The following is a 17,684-nucleotide window of genomic DNA, read 5'->3' on the forward strand; positions in this document are numbered from 1 at the left end:
ATGCAAATTATGCAGAACGAGAAAACAAATCACCTCCTGATGTACGGGAGTCATGCACATGGTCATTTGCGTCCAATACTGAGGCTTATTCTCAGCCAATGGCGTAGCATCAATTCCCCTCAGAGGAATAGGAAATTCCAAAGGCTCCAGGACAAAACCACAGCGCCTGGCAAACGACAAATCCATCAGATTCAGGGCAGCACCCGAATCCACAAAAGCCATAACCGGGTAGGACGACAAAGAACAAATCAAAGTAACAGACAAAATAAATTTAGGCTGTATCGTACCAATGGTGACAGGTTTAGCGATTTTTTTTAAACGTTTAGAGCATGCTGAGATAACATGAGTAGAATCACCACAGTAAAAGCACAACCCATTTTGACGTCTATGACTTTGTCGCTCAATTCTGGTCAGAGTTCGGTCACATTGCATAGACTCAGGTCTCTGTTCAGAAAATACCGCCAAAGGATGAACAGATTTGCGCTCCCGCAAACGCCGATCAACCTGAATGGCTAAAGCCATAGAATCACTCAGACTTGTAGGGGTGGGAAACCCCACCAAAACATTCTTAACGGCCTCAGAAAGACCTTCTCTGAAATTTGCAGCCAGGGCACACTCATTCCATTGAGTAAGCACCGACCATTTCCGAAATTTTTGACAATACACCTCTGCTTCATCCAGACCTTGAGAGATAGCCAGCAACGCTTTTTCTGCCTGATTCTCAAGATTAGGCTCCGCATAAAGCAGTCCAAGAGCCAGAAAAAATGCATCTACATTAAGCAATGCAGGATCTCCTGGCGCCAGAGAGAAGGCCCAATCTTGAGGGTCGCCGCGCAACAAGGAGATAACAATTTTAACTTGCTGAGCGGAATCACCAGAGGAACGAGGTCTCAGAGACAGAAATAACTTACAATTATTTTTAAAATTCTGAAACCTAGATCTATCTCCAGAAAACAACTCAGGAATGGGTATCTTTGGTTCTGACATAGGGCTATGAATAACAAAATCCTGAATACTTTGCACCCGTGCAGTAAGATGATCCACACTAGAAGTCAGAGTCTGAACATTCATGTCTGCAGCTGAGCTCAAAACCACCCAGAGTTCAAGGGGATGAAAGAAACTAAACAGACTGCAGCAAAGGAAAAGCGGGGAAAAAAAAAAATGTACTCAGGTCTTCTTTTTATCCCACTTCTGCGATGCATTAAACACTTTTTGGCCTGCTATACTGTTATGATCCTTAGTGGTTGAGGATCACGAATTACTCCAGCTAAGTAACAAACATAGAACAAGCTCTAGGGAGGTGGCAAACTGGACTAACCGCAAATCTGAACCTATCCAAACACACTAGAAGTAGCCGGTGAACGTGCCTAAAAAATCCTAGACGTCTCAAGCCAGCCTGAGGAACTAACTACCCCTAGAGAGAAAGAAAGACCTCTCTTGCCTCCAGAGAAATAATCCCCAAAGATATAGAAGCCCCCAACAAATAATAACGGTGAGGTAAGAGGAAGGCACATACACAGGGGTGAAAACAGATTCAGCAAATGAGGCCCAATAATACTAGATAGCAGAAAATAGTAAGGGGTCTGTGCGGTCAGTAAAAAACCCTAATAAAATATCCACACTGAGATTTCAAGAACCCCCGCACCAACTAACGGTGTGGGGGGAGAAACTCAGTCCCCTAGAGCAACCAGCAAGCGAGGAGATCACATCTTAGCAAGCTGGACAAGAAACATGATGAATGCTGATAATCAAAAAATGAACGGACAAAAACTTAGCTTGTCTTGGAGAGGCTGGGAGCAAGGTAATCACAAGGAATCTGAAGAGCACTGAATACATTGACAGCAGGCAAGGAACTGAGTATCCAGGTGAGTCAAATAGGAAACGAACCAAGGATAACGAACCAGCTGATGCAGCCAACCTGCAGAAGACAACACTACACAGTACCGCTCGTGACCACTAGAGGGAGCCTAAAAATAGAGTTCACAACAGATTCTACACTATCATAACAGTAACTTTGCAACAAAAGCCCGTTCACGTATTAGAGGTACTGGTGATTGTTTGGATAAAATTAGGGATGTTCACATGACTAAATCCACCATTTTGGCTTCATTTGATGTTGTTTCTCTGTAAATAAGTACTCTCCAGGTCAGACATGGTTACTGAGTATACCTGACTTGCTTGAGTTTATATTGAGGAGGAAATATTTTATCTTCAGTGATGATTACCTCCTGTAGCATCGGGGTTCTGCCATTGGGTCCAATGTGGCCCACACTTATGCTAACATCCTCATGCTGGTATTCGAGGACAGGTATGTGTACAGTTCCTTCTTTGGCGTTATGTTCTGAGCTGGTGGCGCTATATTGACATCTTTTCTTGAAGGTACCAATTATTTACTTGCCTTTCAGGATGAAATTAATCATGTATTTCCAGAGCTACAGTTTACCCTGCCAAACTCTACGATGGAATTACAATTTCTGGGCACTCTGGTCTATAAAGATGATGGTACTTTAAGCACTGATCTTTTTGTGAATCATACGGACTGAAATAGTTGTCTATATTTTAATAGTAATTACCCAAGTAGAATGGCTGAATCACTCAATGGAATCAAGTAGTGTTAAAAGGATAGCCTCATGTGATTTGAAGATGGAAAAAGATTGGATGGTATGTGTCAAAAATGTGTTTATAGGGGCTATCCTGATTCTAAGATTTCTAATCATAAAATAAGGGCTCTGGAACTGAAACGAGAAGATCTCCTTATGTAAGTACAAGTTAACTCCTTGTTTTTCTGTTTTTGGCTCCCCTTTCCTCTTTTTTATTTTTCTGTCAATATGGCCATGTGAGTGCTTGTTTTTTGAGGGACGAGTTGTACTTTTTGAACAACACCATTGGTTTTGCCATATCGTGTACTGGAAAACAGGAAAAAAAATCAAAGTGCGATGAAATTGGATAAAAAAGAGCAATTCCACAATAGTTTTTTTTTATTTGCTTTTTTTAACCATGTTCCCTAAATGCTAAAACTGACCTGCCCCATTCTGATTATCCAGGTCATTACGAGTTTGTAGATACTATACATGTATATGTTCTTTTTTATTTAAGTGTTAAAAAAAAATAATTCCAAAGTTTCTAAAAAAAAAAAAAAGTTGCCTTTCTCCGAGACCCGTAGCGTCTCCATTTTTCTTGATCTGGGGCTGGGTGAGGGATAATTTTTTGCACCCCGAGGTGATGTTTTTATTGATACCATTTTGGTGCAGACATTTTAATGCAATGTTGCAGTGACCAAAAAAAGGTAGTTCTGGCATTTTTACTATTTTTCTTGTTACGCCGTTTACCGATCTGATTAATTATTTTTATATATTGATAGATCGGGCGATTCTGAACGCTGCAATACCATATATATGTATATTTTTTCTTTATTTTTAATTTTATTTTGAATGGGGTGATTTAAACTTATATTTTTTTTATTTTTTTTTATTTTTAAAAACTTTTTTTTTTTAACTTTTGACATGCTTCAATAGTCTCCATGGGAGAGTAGAAGCTGCTCTATGTATCAGAAATGCTCACTTGCTATGAGCGCCAACTGCTGGTCAGCGCTCATAGCAATCCAGCAATAACCACAGGAGTATGCTGCAGAACCCGGGTTGTGATGCCAACCCTTTGGCGACCCGGGGTCATGTGACACAGGCACCAATGGGAGGGATTAGTGACGCGCTTCCAGCACGATCGCGTTAAATGCCGCTGTCAGAGATGGAAAGCGGCATTTAACATGTTAACAGCTGCGGGTGGATCATGATTTTACCAGCGGCTGTTAGGGGCACATGTCAGCTGTCCAAATCAGCTGACATGTGCTGGTAAAGTTGCAGGCTCAGTGCCGGAGCCCGCAACAAACAGGGGGATCCCAACTTGGACGTACCTATACGTCCAAGGTGGTAAAGGGGTTAAAGAGGTGAACAAAAGGATCCCTTTTGTCTCCATTTATTGTCCCACTAATGAGCAGAAAACAAGGATCTTGAAAAGACACTGGTTCTTGCTACATAGAGGAAATCTTTCTATGACAGATCGTGAATCATGTCTCCTTCTATCATACAAACTGGGCAAAAATTTGAAAGACCAGTTGGTCGGACTTCGGATCTTCTAAGGTGTCCACACAAACCTAGGTTGGGAAATTTTGCATGTCTAGGGAGTGCTTATTGAGGAAAATACGCTAAGGGGGATGTTTTTTCCCATCCTTGTACAGGGAAGCGTTATATTAACCCCTTTTACCCAAAGCTTGTTTTCAACTTCCTTCCTAACCATGCCAAATTTTTCAATTCTGATCAGTGTCACTTTATGTGGTAATAACGCTGGAATGATTGAACGGATCCCATTGATTCTGAATCCCACCATTGCTTTATAGGCCAATGGTGCCTTATGATGCTTACATACTCACTGCAAGTCCTTTTGGTGATGGGCAGGAGTTCACACATAGCTACCTGCTATGTACTCTGACTTCTGAAATCTTTCTATCAAATGCAGAAATAACATTTTCCATTTTCAGCTAATTGTACTACACTAGCTAGTCTTTATTCTCCAAGTGCATCAATCAGCCTTGGATGTCTATGATATAGTTACTGGTTCACCAGTCCTTCCTTGGTGGGTACTAACCAGTGCTTCCTGGGACTCTTCCCATCTCTAGGCATTTAGCTATTTCAATTTAGATCTTGTCAAAGTTAAGATTGTACACGTTTCCTGCTTTTACCTATTCAACCTCAAAAACTAAATGTTTCTGCCTAATATTTCTCAACCCTTAAGACTACTTTCACATTTCTGTCGGTAGTCGCCCTTCACAAAGCGTCGGCGCGACGTACCGACGGAAGTGTGTGCTTTCACATTTCCGTCTGCAGTCCCGGGCAGGAAAGAGACAGAGAGTGAGATTTCCTGCCGGGCATGTGCAGACGGAAATACAGGATGCAACGCACAGAAAAACGTTCCCTTGAACGTTTTTTCCTGACGACGGGCTGCCAAAATCCGACGCAACCAGTGCACAACGGACGCAACGTGTGGCCATACGTCGCGATCCGTGGGCAATACAAGTCTATGGGAAAAAAACGCATGCTGCGGGCAAATTTGCAGGATGCGTTTTTTTCCCCAAAACGACGCATTGTGACGGATACAAAACAACGGAAATGTGAAAGTAGCCTAAAAGGTGCCAATGTAGTATTAGAAATTGTGTGTTGCTCATATAAATATTAGGATTATAGAAAGATTTTGATGAAGTTTAGAATCTTTTGGATACTAAAGTTGTTGGCTGTTCTGCTCATCATAGACATCTAAACAAACAGCATCATAACATATATTATCGCCCCCATAAACAATTCAGCAATAAAAATGTAATGTAATGTTTAGGAATTTATGTCCAAAATAAATCTGTAGCATAAGTTATGCAAATAGAGTAGAGAAATTCCATAGATTCCTATGGAGTCTGTCAGGGTTCTTTCTATTATGAGTTTGTTTTTACAATAGACAAAAATGTTCTGCAAAGTGTGCCCTTTTTTCCATTCTAAAATCGGGCACTTAGTGGAACATAGATGGGTCACATAATGCTCAATGATTTAGTTTACATCAATTATGTAATCAAACTGTTTTAGACATTAATTACATACTATAAGTGTCCACGGTAGAAATAAACCTTTAGCATCACCATTTTGTTTGGTATACCCCAAAATAAAGAGAATTCTCACCAATGAAGCTTTTGAAGATGGTAAAAGTCTTTCTTGCTTGCAGAACAAAATAGCTCGTTGGGTACGCTTCACCAAGTGATGTGCAACAGAATGTTGAGCCGAAGCTGCAATGTCAGCGGCATTAGCAAGCAATGTTCCTTTTTGTATACCTGATGAATATTATTAATGAAAAAGAATATCAAAAGTGCTATTAAAAAAATACAAATGCAGTACATCATTTAGAATAAAAGGAAACGCTCAGAAATGCATTATTACTTCAGTAATTGAACTACTCTACATTATTAAAGGGAACCTATCACCCCGTTTTTTAAAAATTAGATAAAAATAGTGTGAAATAGGGGCAGAGCTGGGCTTTACATTACTGCCTTTTTGGTGCCTTTACACCCCCGTTAGGCTGCCGAAATACCTTTGTGAAGTGGCCGTTTTCTGCTGTCACTCAAGTTGGTCAGGTCGGATGGGCGTGGTCACAGCGCTGATTCCGCGCGTGCGCAGATGGAGATCGCGGCGGCCATTTTCCTGAAGCCCCGGGCAGCAGAGCGCTCCATCTGCGCACGCGCGGCCACAGGAAAGATGGCCGCGCCCACCGGTAAACGGCGAATAGCGAAGACCGCGCTGTTTTGAATCTCCTGGGCAGTGGATCTTCTCTTTGGACATGCGCACACCACTACGCCACCAACGTAATGATGAGCCTGATCTGGGGGAGAAACAGCGCTGTGACCACGCCCATCCGACCTGACCAACTTGAGTGACAGGACAAAACGGCCACTTCACAAAGGTATTTCGGCAGCCTAACGGGGGTGTAAAGGCACCAAAAAGGCAGTAATGTAAAGCCCAGCTCTGCCCCTATTTCACACTATTTTTATCTAATCTTTAAAAAACGGGGTGATAGGTTCCCTTTAAATGTCTGACCTTAGCAGTCACGTTCCTTAAGTTTTTTTGTTTATTTTCTTTTAAGCCTGGAATAAAACCTTTGATACATTGCCTAGCAGACACAATTGATATACCGGGTTGTGAAGATTCAGCATAATTAGTATTTTAGTCATTTAATCTCTGCTCATTCTGGGCTCAGGAAACCACTTGGTGGTCTCACTCAATGACAGACAAGGATTTGACAGCTCTGTCAAAACACCATCAAAGAGAATACTTAGATATATTTACATATGACAGATTTTATGGAGAAATGTCTGACACTTTCATATTCATTTGAATAATGTCTGCAAAAATGTATGCACATGCTGAAAATATCAGGTGTTAAAATTTCTGCAACAAATTTTTCTTTTGTGCTTAGGAAAGAAATATATCTTGGTACCGTGTTAGCCAGTAGATAGAAAAATATTTAGAATTGAGAGTCCTCAGTGGTTGATACCTTTTAATGGCTAACTGAAAAGATGGTAACAAATTGCAAGCTTTCGAGACTACATACGTCTCTTCATCAGGCAAAGACTAAAACAAATTCTGAAGAATCACATATTTATGCACAACATAGTATAGATAAAAAAAAAAGAGGGGAAAAAAACCATGGATAAGCCAGGTGACATGAAGCAGAATTACCATGGGTGATAAACAGTTACGTCCATAAATATTGGGCCAATTCTTAGATAAGGATTGTTTTATTGTCCTGTGATTAGGGTCTCTGTTGTGATGACCCCACATGGTCTGATGGGCAAGTTCCTTAGTTAATGTAAAAAGACATAAATCCATGTGACACATTCATTCCTGCAGTTAGTGTCAAATGTCATCATCAGTTTATATTCCCAGACTCTACTGCAACAATCCTTATCTAAGAATTGGCCCAATATTTATGGACGTAACTGTTTATCACCCATGGTAATTCTGCTTCATGTCACCTGGCTTATCCATGTTTTTTTTCCCCCCCTTTTTTTTTTTTTTTCTATACTATGTTGTGCATAAATATGTGATTCTTCAGAATTTGTTTTAGTCTTTGCCTGATGAAGAGACGTATGTAGTCTCGAAAGCTTGAAATTTGTTACCATCTTTTCAGTTAGCCATTAAAAGGTATCAACCACTGAGGACTCTCAATTCTAAATATTTTTCTTTTGTGCTTAGATCTAAACCTATAGATGTACAATATATACCATATATCTTATAGCTGCCAATGCTATGTGAAAACAAATTGTAAGTATTCATGGTTGCCACATATTGGGTATCAGCTTACTCAGGAAAATGCCATTTATTAACTATTTTGTGTCACAGAGTCAGTGGCTTTGTGGAGGAAGGGAGGTACATGCGCATGCAACGGTCAGTGATGTGAAACCATATTGTTTTTCTGTTTCCAGCAAATTAGGTGCTGAGAGGCTGGTACAGAGTTTAATGGGCCGGTTTTATGTGAGCACCCGCAGTGCGGGTGGGAGGGTGCTCACCGTACCCCTTTTCCCTGCAGCTGTATGAGAACCTGCAGTGAGGTCATGATCATGTGACCAGTACATGTGATATACCTGGACCTGTGGTTCAGTCTGGGTGTGTCTTTGGAGAGGAAGCACTCCCGTGTAGCTCTAAGGAGGAGCTGTGGACAGTGTGTGGTGTATGCAGGTTGAAACCTGCAGAGAAAGGACTCCGTTGAACTTTGTTTGTTGGTTACCTTTTTTTGTCATAAAGGCTTTGTTTGTTTTTATGAACACTGCGAAGGTTTATGCTGTCTAAAATAAACCAGCAGGTAAATATCTACTTGGACGGTTCCTGTGTCTACCTTTGTGAAGCAGCGGAGTGAATCAACCCCTCACACATGATTCTCAGATTTAAGGGTATACAAATTAAGTCATAGCAAATAAATTCTACCATTATCATGAAATACAAATTGCCATGAAAAAACAAACTCAGAATCAATGGGATCTGTCTCCAGAAGCATGAGTTAGTCACTACAACGTACTGGTCACTACAACATCTGTTTGCAATTTTCATTCAGCAACATCCACTGCTGCTTGTTCCTGGAAAACACCCATGGAGTCAAAATAGTCACTACATCTGTAGATAAATTCTCAAAGGGGTATAATTTCCAAAACGGGGTCTCTTGAGTGTAGCATTTGGATCTGGGAGTGCAGAGATTGCTGATTTTTTTTTTTTTGGGGGGGGCGAGAAGCAATTTCAATAGAGTTGAAGCTTTTATTGGAACAGTTTACATAACATTTAGGATCACATTCATCCGGGGTTCTACACTGAGCACTTACTTCGGGGTTTGATTCTAAATCTCAAAGTGACGTGACCGATGAAACCACCGATGGATCCATTCACTATAATGTGGCAGCGGAGTTACTCTCGACTCTGTTCCTTCTATTCAGAAGTGCAGAAAAATAGGTTGACCATGCTTTTATGCATGCCTAAAAAGACAGACATTGCTGGATGACAGGTCCTACAGAGTCCACAGTGCCTCCATCTGCCTCATTATATGGAATCTTCCACCTGGGGTTCCGTCTGAATCATGTATTTCAGAGACTTACAAGAAAACCCAGGTGTAAGCGCTCCGTGCAGAGCACAGGATGAATGTGAGTTGAGCCTTAGTGTAGTGATGAGCGAGTGTACTCGTTGCTCGGGTTTTCCCGAGCATGCTCGGCTGTTCTCTGAGTATTTATGACTGCTCGAAGATTAAGTTTTTGTTGCCTCAGCAGCATGATTTACAGCTATTAGCCAGCTTAATTACATGTGGGGATTACCTAGCAACCAGGCAACCCCCACATGTACTCAGCCTGGCTAATAGCTGTAAATCATTCAGCTGCCGTGATGAAAACTTACTCTCCGAACACTAACAAATACTCGGAGGTCACCTGAGCGTGCTCTGGAAAACCCGAGCAACGAGTACACTCGCTCATCACTACCTTAGTGCGATCTTTGGGAGGCAGAATGAACGAATGAACAGCAGGTGAAGAATTGCTTTTATATATTTTTATGCCATTCCTTGTGTGGTATAAATGATTAGATTACTTTATTCTTCAGGTCGGTGTAATTACATCGATACTAGATTAATATTGGATTTTTGTTTGGCAGCTACCAAACATTAAAAGATGCTTTTTATTGCAAAAACTAGTATTGGTAACCCCATAATTAGGCAGCTATCATTTTTCCATATTTTGGCAGACAGAGTAACATGACATCTTTTTGCAGGACGAATTGACGATTTTATTGGTACCATTTTTGGGCGCATGACACTTTTTGATTCCTTTCTAGTCCAATTTTTGGGAGGCAGAATGAACAAAAAACGGCAATTCTGGAATTGTTTTTTTTTTCTTTATGCCATTCTGCGTGTGGTAAAATTGATAAGGCAGCTTTATTCTTCAGGTCACTACAATTACAGCGATACCACATTATATAATTGTTTTTATGTTTTGCCGCTTTTACGCAATAAAAACTATTTTATAGAAAAAATAATTATTTTTGCATTGCTTCTTTCTGAGAGCTATAACATTGTTATTTTTCTGCTGATGGAGCTGTATGGTGGCTTGCTTTTTGTGGGACAAGATGTTGTTTTCAGAGGTACTATTTTTATTTACATTCGTCTTTATAATCGCGTATTATTGCACTTTTTGTTAGGTGGTTTGATGATAAAGCATAGTTTATTCGGACTCCCATGTCAGCACCACGAGAGAGGTGATCTGCCCTTCAGCAACAGGAAACCTACAGATACAAAAGGGCGGCACCTCTCCCACATATCTGTTGGTTTCCTGTTCCTGATGAGACGGAATCCTACAGATGAAGAGTCTCATGGATCCCAGGCCGGCCAGCTGGTTCAGATAGCGGGGGGTCTCCTACCTCGGCCGGTGCGGAGTTCCTGGAGACGCCACGGTGGTCCTGGCTGGGCTGCATGGCGGTGGCGTTCGTAGCAGGGAGCGGAGTCTGGAGGATGTCCGTCTCCATAGAAGCCAGCGCTGGGTAAGTATTCCCCCTGGTTCTTCTGCTCCGGCGGTGCACTGGTGCCGGAGGTGATGTGTGCAGAGCTGGGGCGTGATGGTGGGTGCTGTCCGGGGCGCCACTGACAGGCCGGGCATCCTGCGCTGCTCTGGATGCAAAGCATCGATGGGCCGCGGTGAAGTCGGAGGGGTTGCTGCGCATGCTCGGTAAATCCAAGATGGCGGCGCCCACCGGAATAGGACGCCAGACACTTGCACACATCCCTCTGGCCGGTCGGTGCACCTGTAGGGGCGGAGAGCCAAGCGGGGGAGGGGCGAGGCTGATCTGCTAACCTGAGGGGATGTAACCAGTCTCCAGGGAAGGACCCATGCTTCTGGTCTCATTTTCTGTGCACAATGGAGCGTGATCATGAGCAGCAGCCTCAGCTGCTGGAAGATGTGCGGAAGCCTAAGGAAAAAGGTGACAGACGGAGTGACCAGTCCAGTCGTAAGAGCTCCTCCAGACAGGGGTCAGGAGCATCGACTGTGAAACCCCCCCTCAATATTCCGGTACCTATTTGCTGCAGGCAATGGTAAGTGATCTACGTGAATGACACTCAGTGACACGGTTCATCCTTATATTTTTTTTTATGTAGGGGAAGAAGTGCACAGGTAAGGCTAGACACAAGGAATGCGCCCTCTGTGGAGTCCCCTTACCAGATTCGTGCCCGAAAAAATTATGTACCCCCTGTATCTAGCAGACAGTGAGGTCTCAGGAAGGAGAAGGGGTGGAGTGGCATTACGTCTAGATAGACTATATTGCTTTTACTATCCTCCCCCAGGGAGCAGAAGAATCTCCTAATATTACTGCAAGCCCGAAAGATATAGTCAGGGCAGAAGTAAGGGAATCCCTGAAGTCCCTGTCTCAAGTAAAGAGCTCAAGATACAAAGACTCTGCTTGCTTTTGCTTGCCCCTAGACCGAGTATATAAACTGGTAAAAACTGTCAGGGGTACGATGGGCATAGCGGAACCCAAAACGCAGGTATCCATGCAGGAGGTCATGTTTAGTGGGCTGGAACAGAGGAAGCGAAGGTCTTTCCCTTTAAATGAAAAGATCCAGGAGCTAAATTGCTGGGAATGGAAAGAGCCAAAGAAGAGGGGCTCTTTACCACTGGCTCTTAAGCGTAGATACCCTTTCGAAGATCCGGCAGTCAATACCTGGGACAAAGCCCATAAGTTAGATGCAGCGGTAGCCAAAGCATCAACAAGGGCCTCACTACCTTTTGAAGACATGGGGACTCTTAAAGATCCCCTAGACAGAAAAGCAGAGACCTTCCGTAATGGAACCTGGGAGATGGCAGGTTCCCTAAGACCATGGGTAGCAACAACTTGTACGGCCACATCCATGATGGTCTGACTGGACCAATTAGAGTCCCAGCTAAAAGAAGGGGCTGCTAGAGATACAATTCTAGGTGGCCTGCCAGTGATTCAAGAAGCTGCAGCTTTCCTATTGGATGCCTCAATTGACTCTGTTAGAATGGCGGCCCGAGGACATCCAAACAAGATCAGAGCTCTGTACTATCCCGTGCAAAGGGGAGTATCTATTTGATCCAACCCTGGATGAGTTGCTGGGCAGGGGATGATAAGAAAAAGTTTCCAAATTTATCGTGTACGTCCTGCCGACGTCCTTTCAATAGAAGGAGGTTTGGTCAGGGAAGAAAGTGCACATCATCACCTGCTAGAGACCGTTTCAGATGGGAAGATAAACGAAGGAGAGGTACGGGCTTTATGTTCAGTCGCTCTTCAAGAGAGCGTAAGAAGCCCGACAAATGTTGGCAATTCCTGTGAGGGGAAGATTGTCGGCATTCCTTCCAGCATGGTTAGAGATCACAAATAGTGACTGGGTGCAGAACATAATAGCTAATGGACTCAAGCTTGAGTTCAGTTTATTCCAAGGAATAGCTTTAAATTAACTCCTTTGCGCTCTTCCCCTCTTGAACACTTGGGGAATAGTGATCACAAAATAATAAGTTTTCATGTAACCTTTAATAAGATGGGTAGTAGGGGGGTGACAAGGACACTAAACTTCAGGAGGGCAAATTTCCAACGGATGAGAGAGGATCTTGGTGCAATTAACTGGGACGATATCCTGAGACACAAAAATACACAAAGAAAATGGGAGACGTTTATTAGCATCCTGGATAGGACCTGTGCACAGTATATACCGTATGGGAATAAACATACTAGAAATAGGAGGAAACCAATATGGCTAAATAGAGCTGTAAGGGGCGCAATAAGGGACAAAAAGAAAGCATTTAGAGAATTAAAGGAAGTAGGTAGTGAGGAGGCATTAAATAAATACAGAAAATTAAATAAATTCTGTAAAAAGCAAATCAAGGCAGCAAAGATTGAGACAGAGAGACTCATTGCCAGAGAGAGTAAAAATAATCCCAAAATATTCTTTAACTATATAAATAGTAAGAAACTAAAAAATGACAGTGTTGGCCCCCTTAAAAATAATCTGGGGGAAATGGTGGATGAGGATGAGGAAAAAGCCAATATGCTAAATGACTTTTTTTCATCAGTATTTACAAAAGAAAATCCCATGGCAGACAAAATGACTAGTGATAAAAATTCCCCATTAAATGTCACCTGCTTAACCCAGCAGGAAGTACAGCGGCGTCTAAAAATAACTAAAATTGACAAATCTCCGGGCCCGGATGGGATACACCCCCGAGTACTGCAGGAACTAAGTACAGTCATTGATAGACCATTATTTTTAATCTTTAAAGACTCCATAATAACAGGGTCTGTACCACAGGACTGGCGTATAGCAAATGTGGTGCCAATATTCAAAAAAGGGGCAAAAACTGAACTCGGTAATTATAGGCCAGTAAGCTTAACCTCTACTGTGGGTAAAATCCTGGAGGGCATTCTAAGGGATACTATACTGGAGTATCTGAAGAGGAATAACCTTATGACCCAGTATCAGCACGGGTTTACTAGGGACCGTTCATGTCAGACTAATTTGATCAGCTTCTATGAAGAGGTAAGTTCCGGACTGGACCAAGGGAACCCAGTGGACGTAGTGTATATGGACTTTTCCAAAGCTTTTGATACACTGCCACACAAAAGGTTGTTACATAAAATGAGAGTAATGGGGATAGGGGAAAATATGTGTAAGTGGGTTGAGAGCTGGCTCAGGGATAGGAAACAAAGGGTGGTTATTAATGGAGCACAATCGGACTGGGTTGCGGTTAGCAGTGGGGTACCACAGGGGTCAGTATTGGGCCCTCTTCTTTTTAACATATTTATTAATGACCTTGTAGGGGGCATTCAGAGTAGAATTTCAATATTTGCAGATGACACTAAACTCTGCAGGGTAATCAATACAGGGGAGGACAATTTTATATTACAGGATGATTTATGTAAACTAGAAGCTTGGGCTGATAAATGGCAAATGAGCTTTAATGGGGATAAATGTAAGGTCATGCACTTGGGTTGAAGTAATAAGATGTATAACTATGTGCTTAATTCTAAAACTCTGGGCAAAACCGTCAATGAAAAAGACCTGGGTATATGGGTGGATGACAAACTCATATTCAGTGGCCAGTGTCAGGCAGCTGCTACAAAGGCAAATAAAATAATGGGATGTATTAAAAGAGGCATAGATGCTCATGAGGAGAACATAATTTTACCTCTATACAAGTCACTAGTTCGACCACACTTAGAATACTGTGCACAGTTCTGGTCTCCGGTGTATAAGAAAGACACAGCTGAACTGGAGCAGGTGCAGAGAAGAGCGACCAAGGTTATTAGAGGACTGGGGGGTCTGCCATACCAAGATAGGTTATTACACTTGGGGCTATTTAGTTTGGAAAAACGAAGACTAAGGGGTGATCTTATTTTAATGTATAAATATATGAGGGGACAGTACAAAGACCTTTCTGATGATCTTTTTAATCATAGACCTGAGACAGGGACAAGGGGGCATCCTCTACGTCTGGAGGAAAGAAGGTTTAAGCATAATAACAGACGCGGATTCTTTACTGTAAGAGCAGTGAGACTATGGAACTCTCTGTCGTATGATGTTGTAATGAGTGATTCATTAATTAAATTTAAGAGGGGACTGGATACCTTTCTGGAAAAGTATAATGTTACAGGGTATATACACTAGATTCCTTGATAAGGCGTTGATCCAGGGAACTAGTCTGATTGCCGTATGTGGAGTCGGGAAGGAATTTTTTTCCCCATGGTGGAGTTACTCTTTGCCACATGGTTTTTTATTGCCTTCCTCTGGATCAACATGTTAGGGCATGTTAGGTTAGGCTATGGGTTGAACTAGATGGACTTACAGTCTTCCTTCAACCTTAATAACTATGTAACTATGTAACAGACGGCATTGGAAACAGAAGTTTTGAATTTATGCCTTTAAAGTGTCCTGGTGGAGGTTCCGGAATCTGAGAGTGGTACAGCATTCTACTCTCCTCTGTTCCTCATTCAGAAACCTGATAGATCATTTAGAACCATTATTAATCTTCGTTCCTTAAATGAGTTTGTAATCAATCGAACCTTTAAGATGGAATCAATCAGTTCATCAATAATGATGTTGTTTGAAAATCGTTTCATGGCGGTCATTGATTTGAGAGACGTGTACTATCAAGTGCCTATCCATACAGATTTCCAGCAATTCCTGAGGGTGGCGGTGTCCATGACGGGGGTTGTCCGCCATTTTCAGATGACGGCGCTTCCCTTCGGTTTATCGGTTGCCCCTCGGGTATTCACGAAATTAGTTGCCGAAGTCATGGCTCATCTGCGGGAGTCGAATATTCTTATTGTCCCTTACTTAGATGATTTCCTGATAGTGGGTAATTCAGTAGATCATTGCCTGTCACAAATAGAAAAAACTAGGCCCAGGCTAGAGCATTTAGGCTGGATAATAAATTATGAGAAATCCCGATTGCAGCCTTTAAAGGTCCAGAAATTTCTAGGCCTACTGTTACATTCTGAAGCCCAACAATGTCGTCTACCGCCAGACATGTTAAATGACCCTCAGGCAGGCCATGTCCCTGTTAGGGTCTCTGACGTCATGTATCCCAGCCGTCAGGTGGGCTCAGTTTCACACTAGACCACTACAGAAGGATGTCTTAGTTAATAATAGAGCCTTTGGGGGGTTCCTGCAGAGCCAAATATCATTGAGCCCGTTAACCATCACGTCTCTTGGGTGGTGGCTGGACAAGGACAACTTATCTTCAGGAGTTCCCTGGGTAACCCACATAACCCGTGTAATAACCACGGATGCTAGCTCCTCGGGATGGGGGGCCATATGGGTGACATCGTGGTCCAAGGACAATGGGACTCCCGGGTGGGATCCTCGTCCAACCAGAGGGAGTTGTTGGCAATAGAAATTATCAGTTAAAAAGCTCCTCGTATATCTACAGGGTCACCATGTCAAGATTCTTTCGGACAACCAAGTGGCAGTAGCCTATATCAACCACCAAGGTGGAACACATTCCGAGGCTCTGATGCAAGTAGCAGGTCGCCTATTTCAAACAGTCGAAAAACATTTTCAATCTTTGACAGCGCTTCATATCAGAGGAAAGGAAAACATAAGAGCAGACTTTCTAAGCCGCAATTCCCTAAGACAGGGAGAGTGGTCTTTGAACAGGGACATCTTCAACCAGATTGTCCGCAAATGGGGTCAACCGGAGGTAGACCTCTTTGCCATCAGGAGAAACAGAAAAGGAAATTCTGTTCCCTGAATCCCAGGGAGAATCCTCTGGTAGTGGACGCATTCCTAACAAAATGGGACTTCTTCCTGGCTTACACATTCCCGCCATTAGCCCTGTTACCTCTAGTGGTGATAAAAATCAGGGAAGACCGGGCAAGGGTCATACTTATCGCCCCATTTTGGCCCAAGAGGACCTGGCTCGTATGGCTCAGGATTATTTAGGTATGTGATCCCTGGGTACTTCCAGACCTTCCGGATCTGCTCTGCCAGGGGCCGATCAACCATCCACAAGTGACGGGACTTCATTTAATGGCGTGGAGTCTGAAAGGTAATTGTTGACAAATAGAGGCTTCTCCCCGAATTTAGTGGAAACCCTTCTGAAGAGTAGAAAACAAATCACAGCAAAGATCTATATTAGAACCTGGAGGTGATTCCTAGCCTCTTCTGAGTTTAGTGTCGAAGACGGGGTACCGATGCGACAGATCTTAGAATTTCTTCCGAAGGGTTTGGAATTAGGCCTTTCCACGAGTACACAAAATGCAGGTCTCAGCCCTGGGGGCCTTATTTTCCTGTAATATTGAAAATATCTATTGGATTTCTAGATTTATTAAGGCCGCTGGGAGAGCTAGGCTCATACACAAGAATAGAAGCATGCCGTGGGATCTCAACCTAGTCCTTTCAGCTTTGACAGAAGCCCCGTTTGAACCCTGGAGTCAGCCTCGATTAAGATGCTATCTCTTAAAAAAGTATTCTTGATAGCAATAACATCTGATCGTAGAAGTAGGGGATATTCAGGCATTTTCTAAACTTCCCCCTTACACAGAGTTCTTGCAGGACAGGGTAGTCCTAAGGCCGGTCCCAGCCTACTTACCCAAAGTAGCTTCCCACTTTCACAGGTCACAAGAGATAATCCTACCCTCTTTTCTCCCTAACCCTTCTAACCCAAAGAAGAGAAGCCTTATACGTTAGAAGATAGAAGATGCCTACTACAATATATCTCGGCTACTAATCCTTGGAAAAAGGATAATGCATTATTTTTGTCCTTCCAAGGTTCTAGAAATGGGCTTAGAGTATCAAAATGCACACTAGCCAAATGGATTAGAGAGGCTATCTGTCTAGCTTATACAGCAGGTGGGGGTCCAGCTCCGCAGAATCTGAGGGCGCCTTCCACGCGGGCCATGGCAACGTACTGGGCAGAAAGATATGGAGTGTCAATCAACCAGATATGTAAGGTGACCACTTGGTCATCTCCTTCCACCTTTATTAATTCCTTTCTGACATTAGACGTACTATCCCATCGAGGTGGTATGGGCCTGTATGACCACCGATGGGATAGTACGTCTAACGCAATCAGCCGCGTTAACGGGGAAAGCGCGGCTGATCGCCAGCTGATTATC

At 42.8% G+C, this 17,684-nt stretch overlaps 1 protein-coding gene across 18 annotated transcripts in view; it reads right to left on the bottom strand.

The window, feature by feature from the left end:
- OSGEPL1 (O-sialoglycoprotein endopeptidase like 1) overlaps positions 1-17,684 on the bottom strand; it is a 165,267-nt gene that overhangs the window by 75,195 nt on the left and 72,388 nt on the right. For all 18 annotated transcript variants that reach the window (XM_077275431.1, XM_077275430.1, XM_077275426.1 and 15 more), the window contains one exon: positions 5,718-5,866. In XM_077275431.1, the coding sequence (XP_077131546.1) occupies positions 5,718-5,866 (149 nt within the window). The remainder of the gene's footprint in view (positions 1-5,717; positions 5,867-17,684) is intronic.

Source organism: Ranitomeya variabilis, chromosome 7, assembly GCF_051348905.1.
Source record: "Ranitomeya variabilis isolate aRanVar5 chromosome 7, aRanVar5.hap1, whole genome shotgun sequence".
NCBI classification, from domain to species: Eukaryota; Metazoa; Chordata; class Amphibia; order Anura; family Dendrobatidae; genus Ranitomeya; species Ranitomeya variabilis.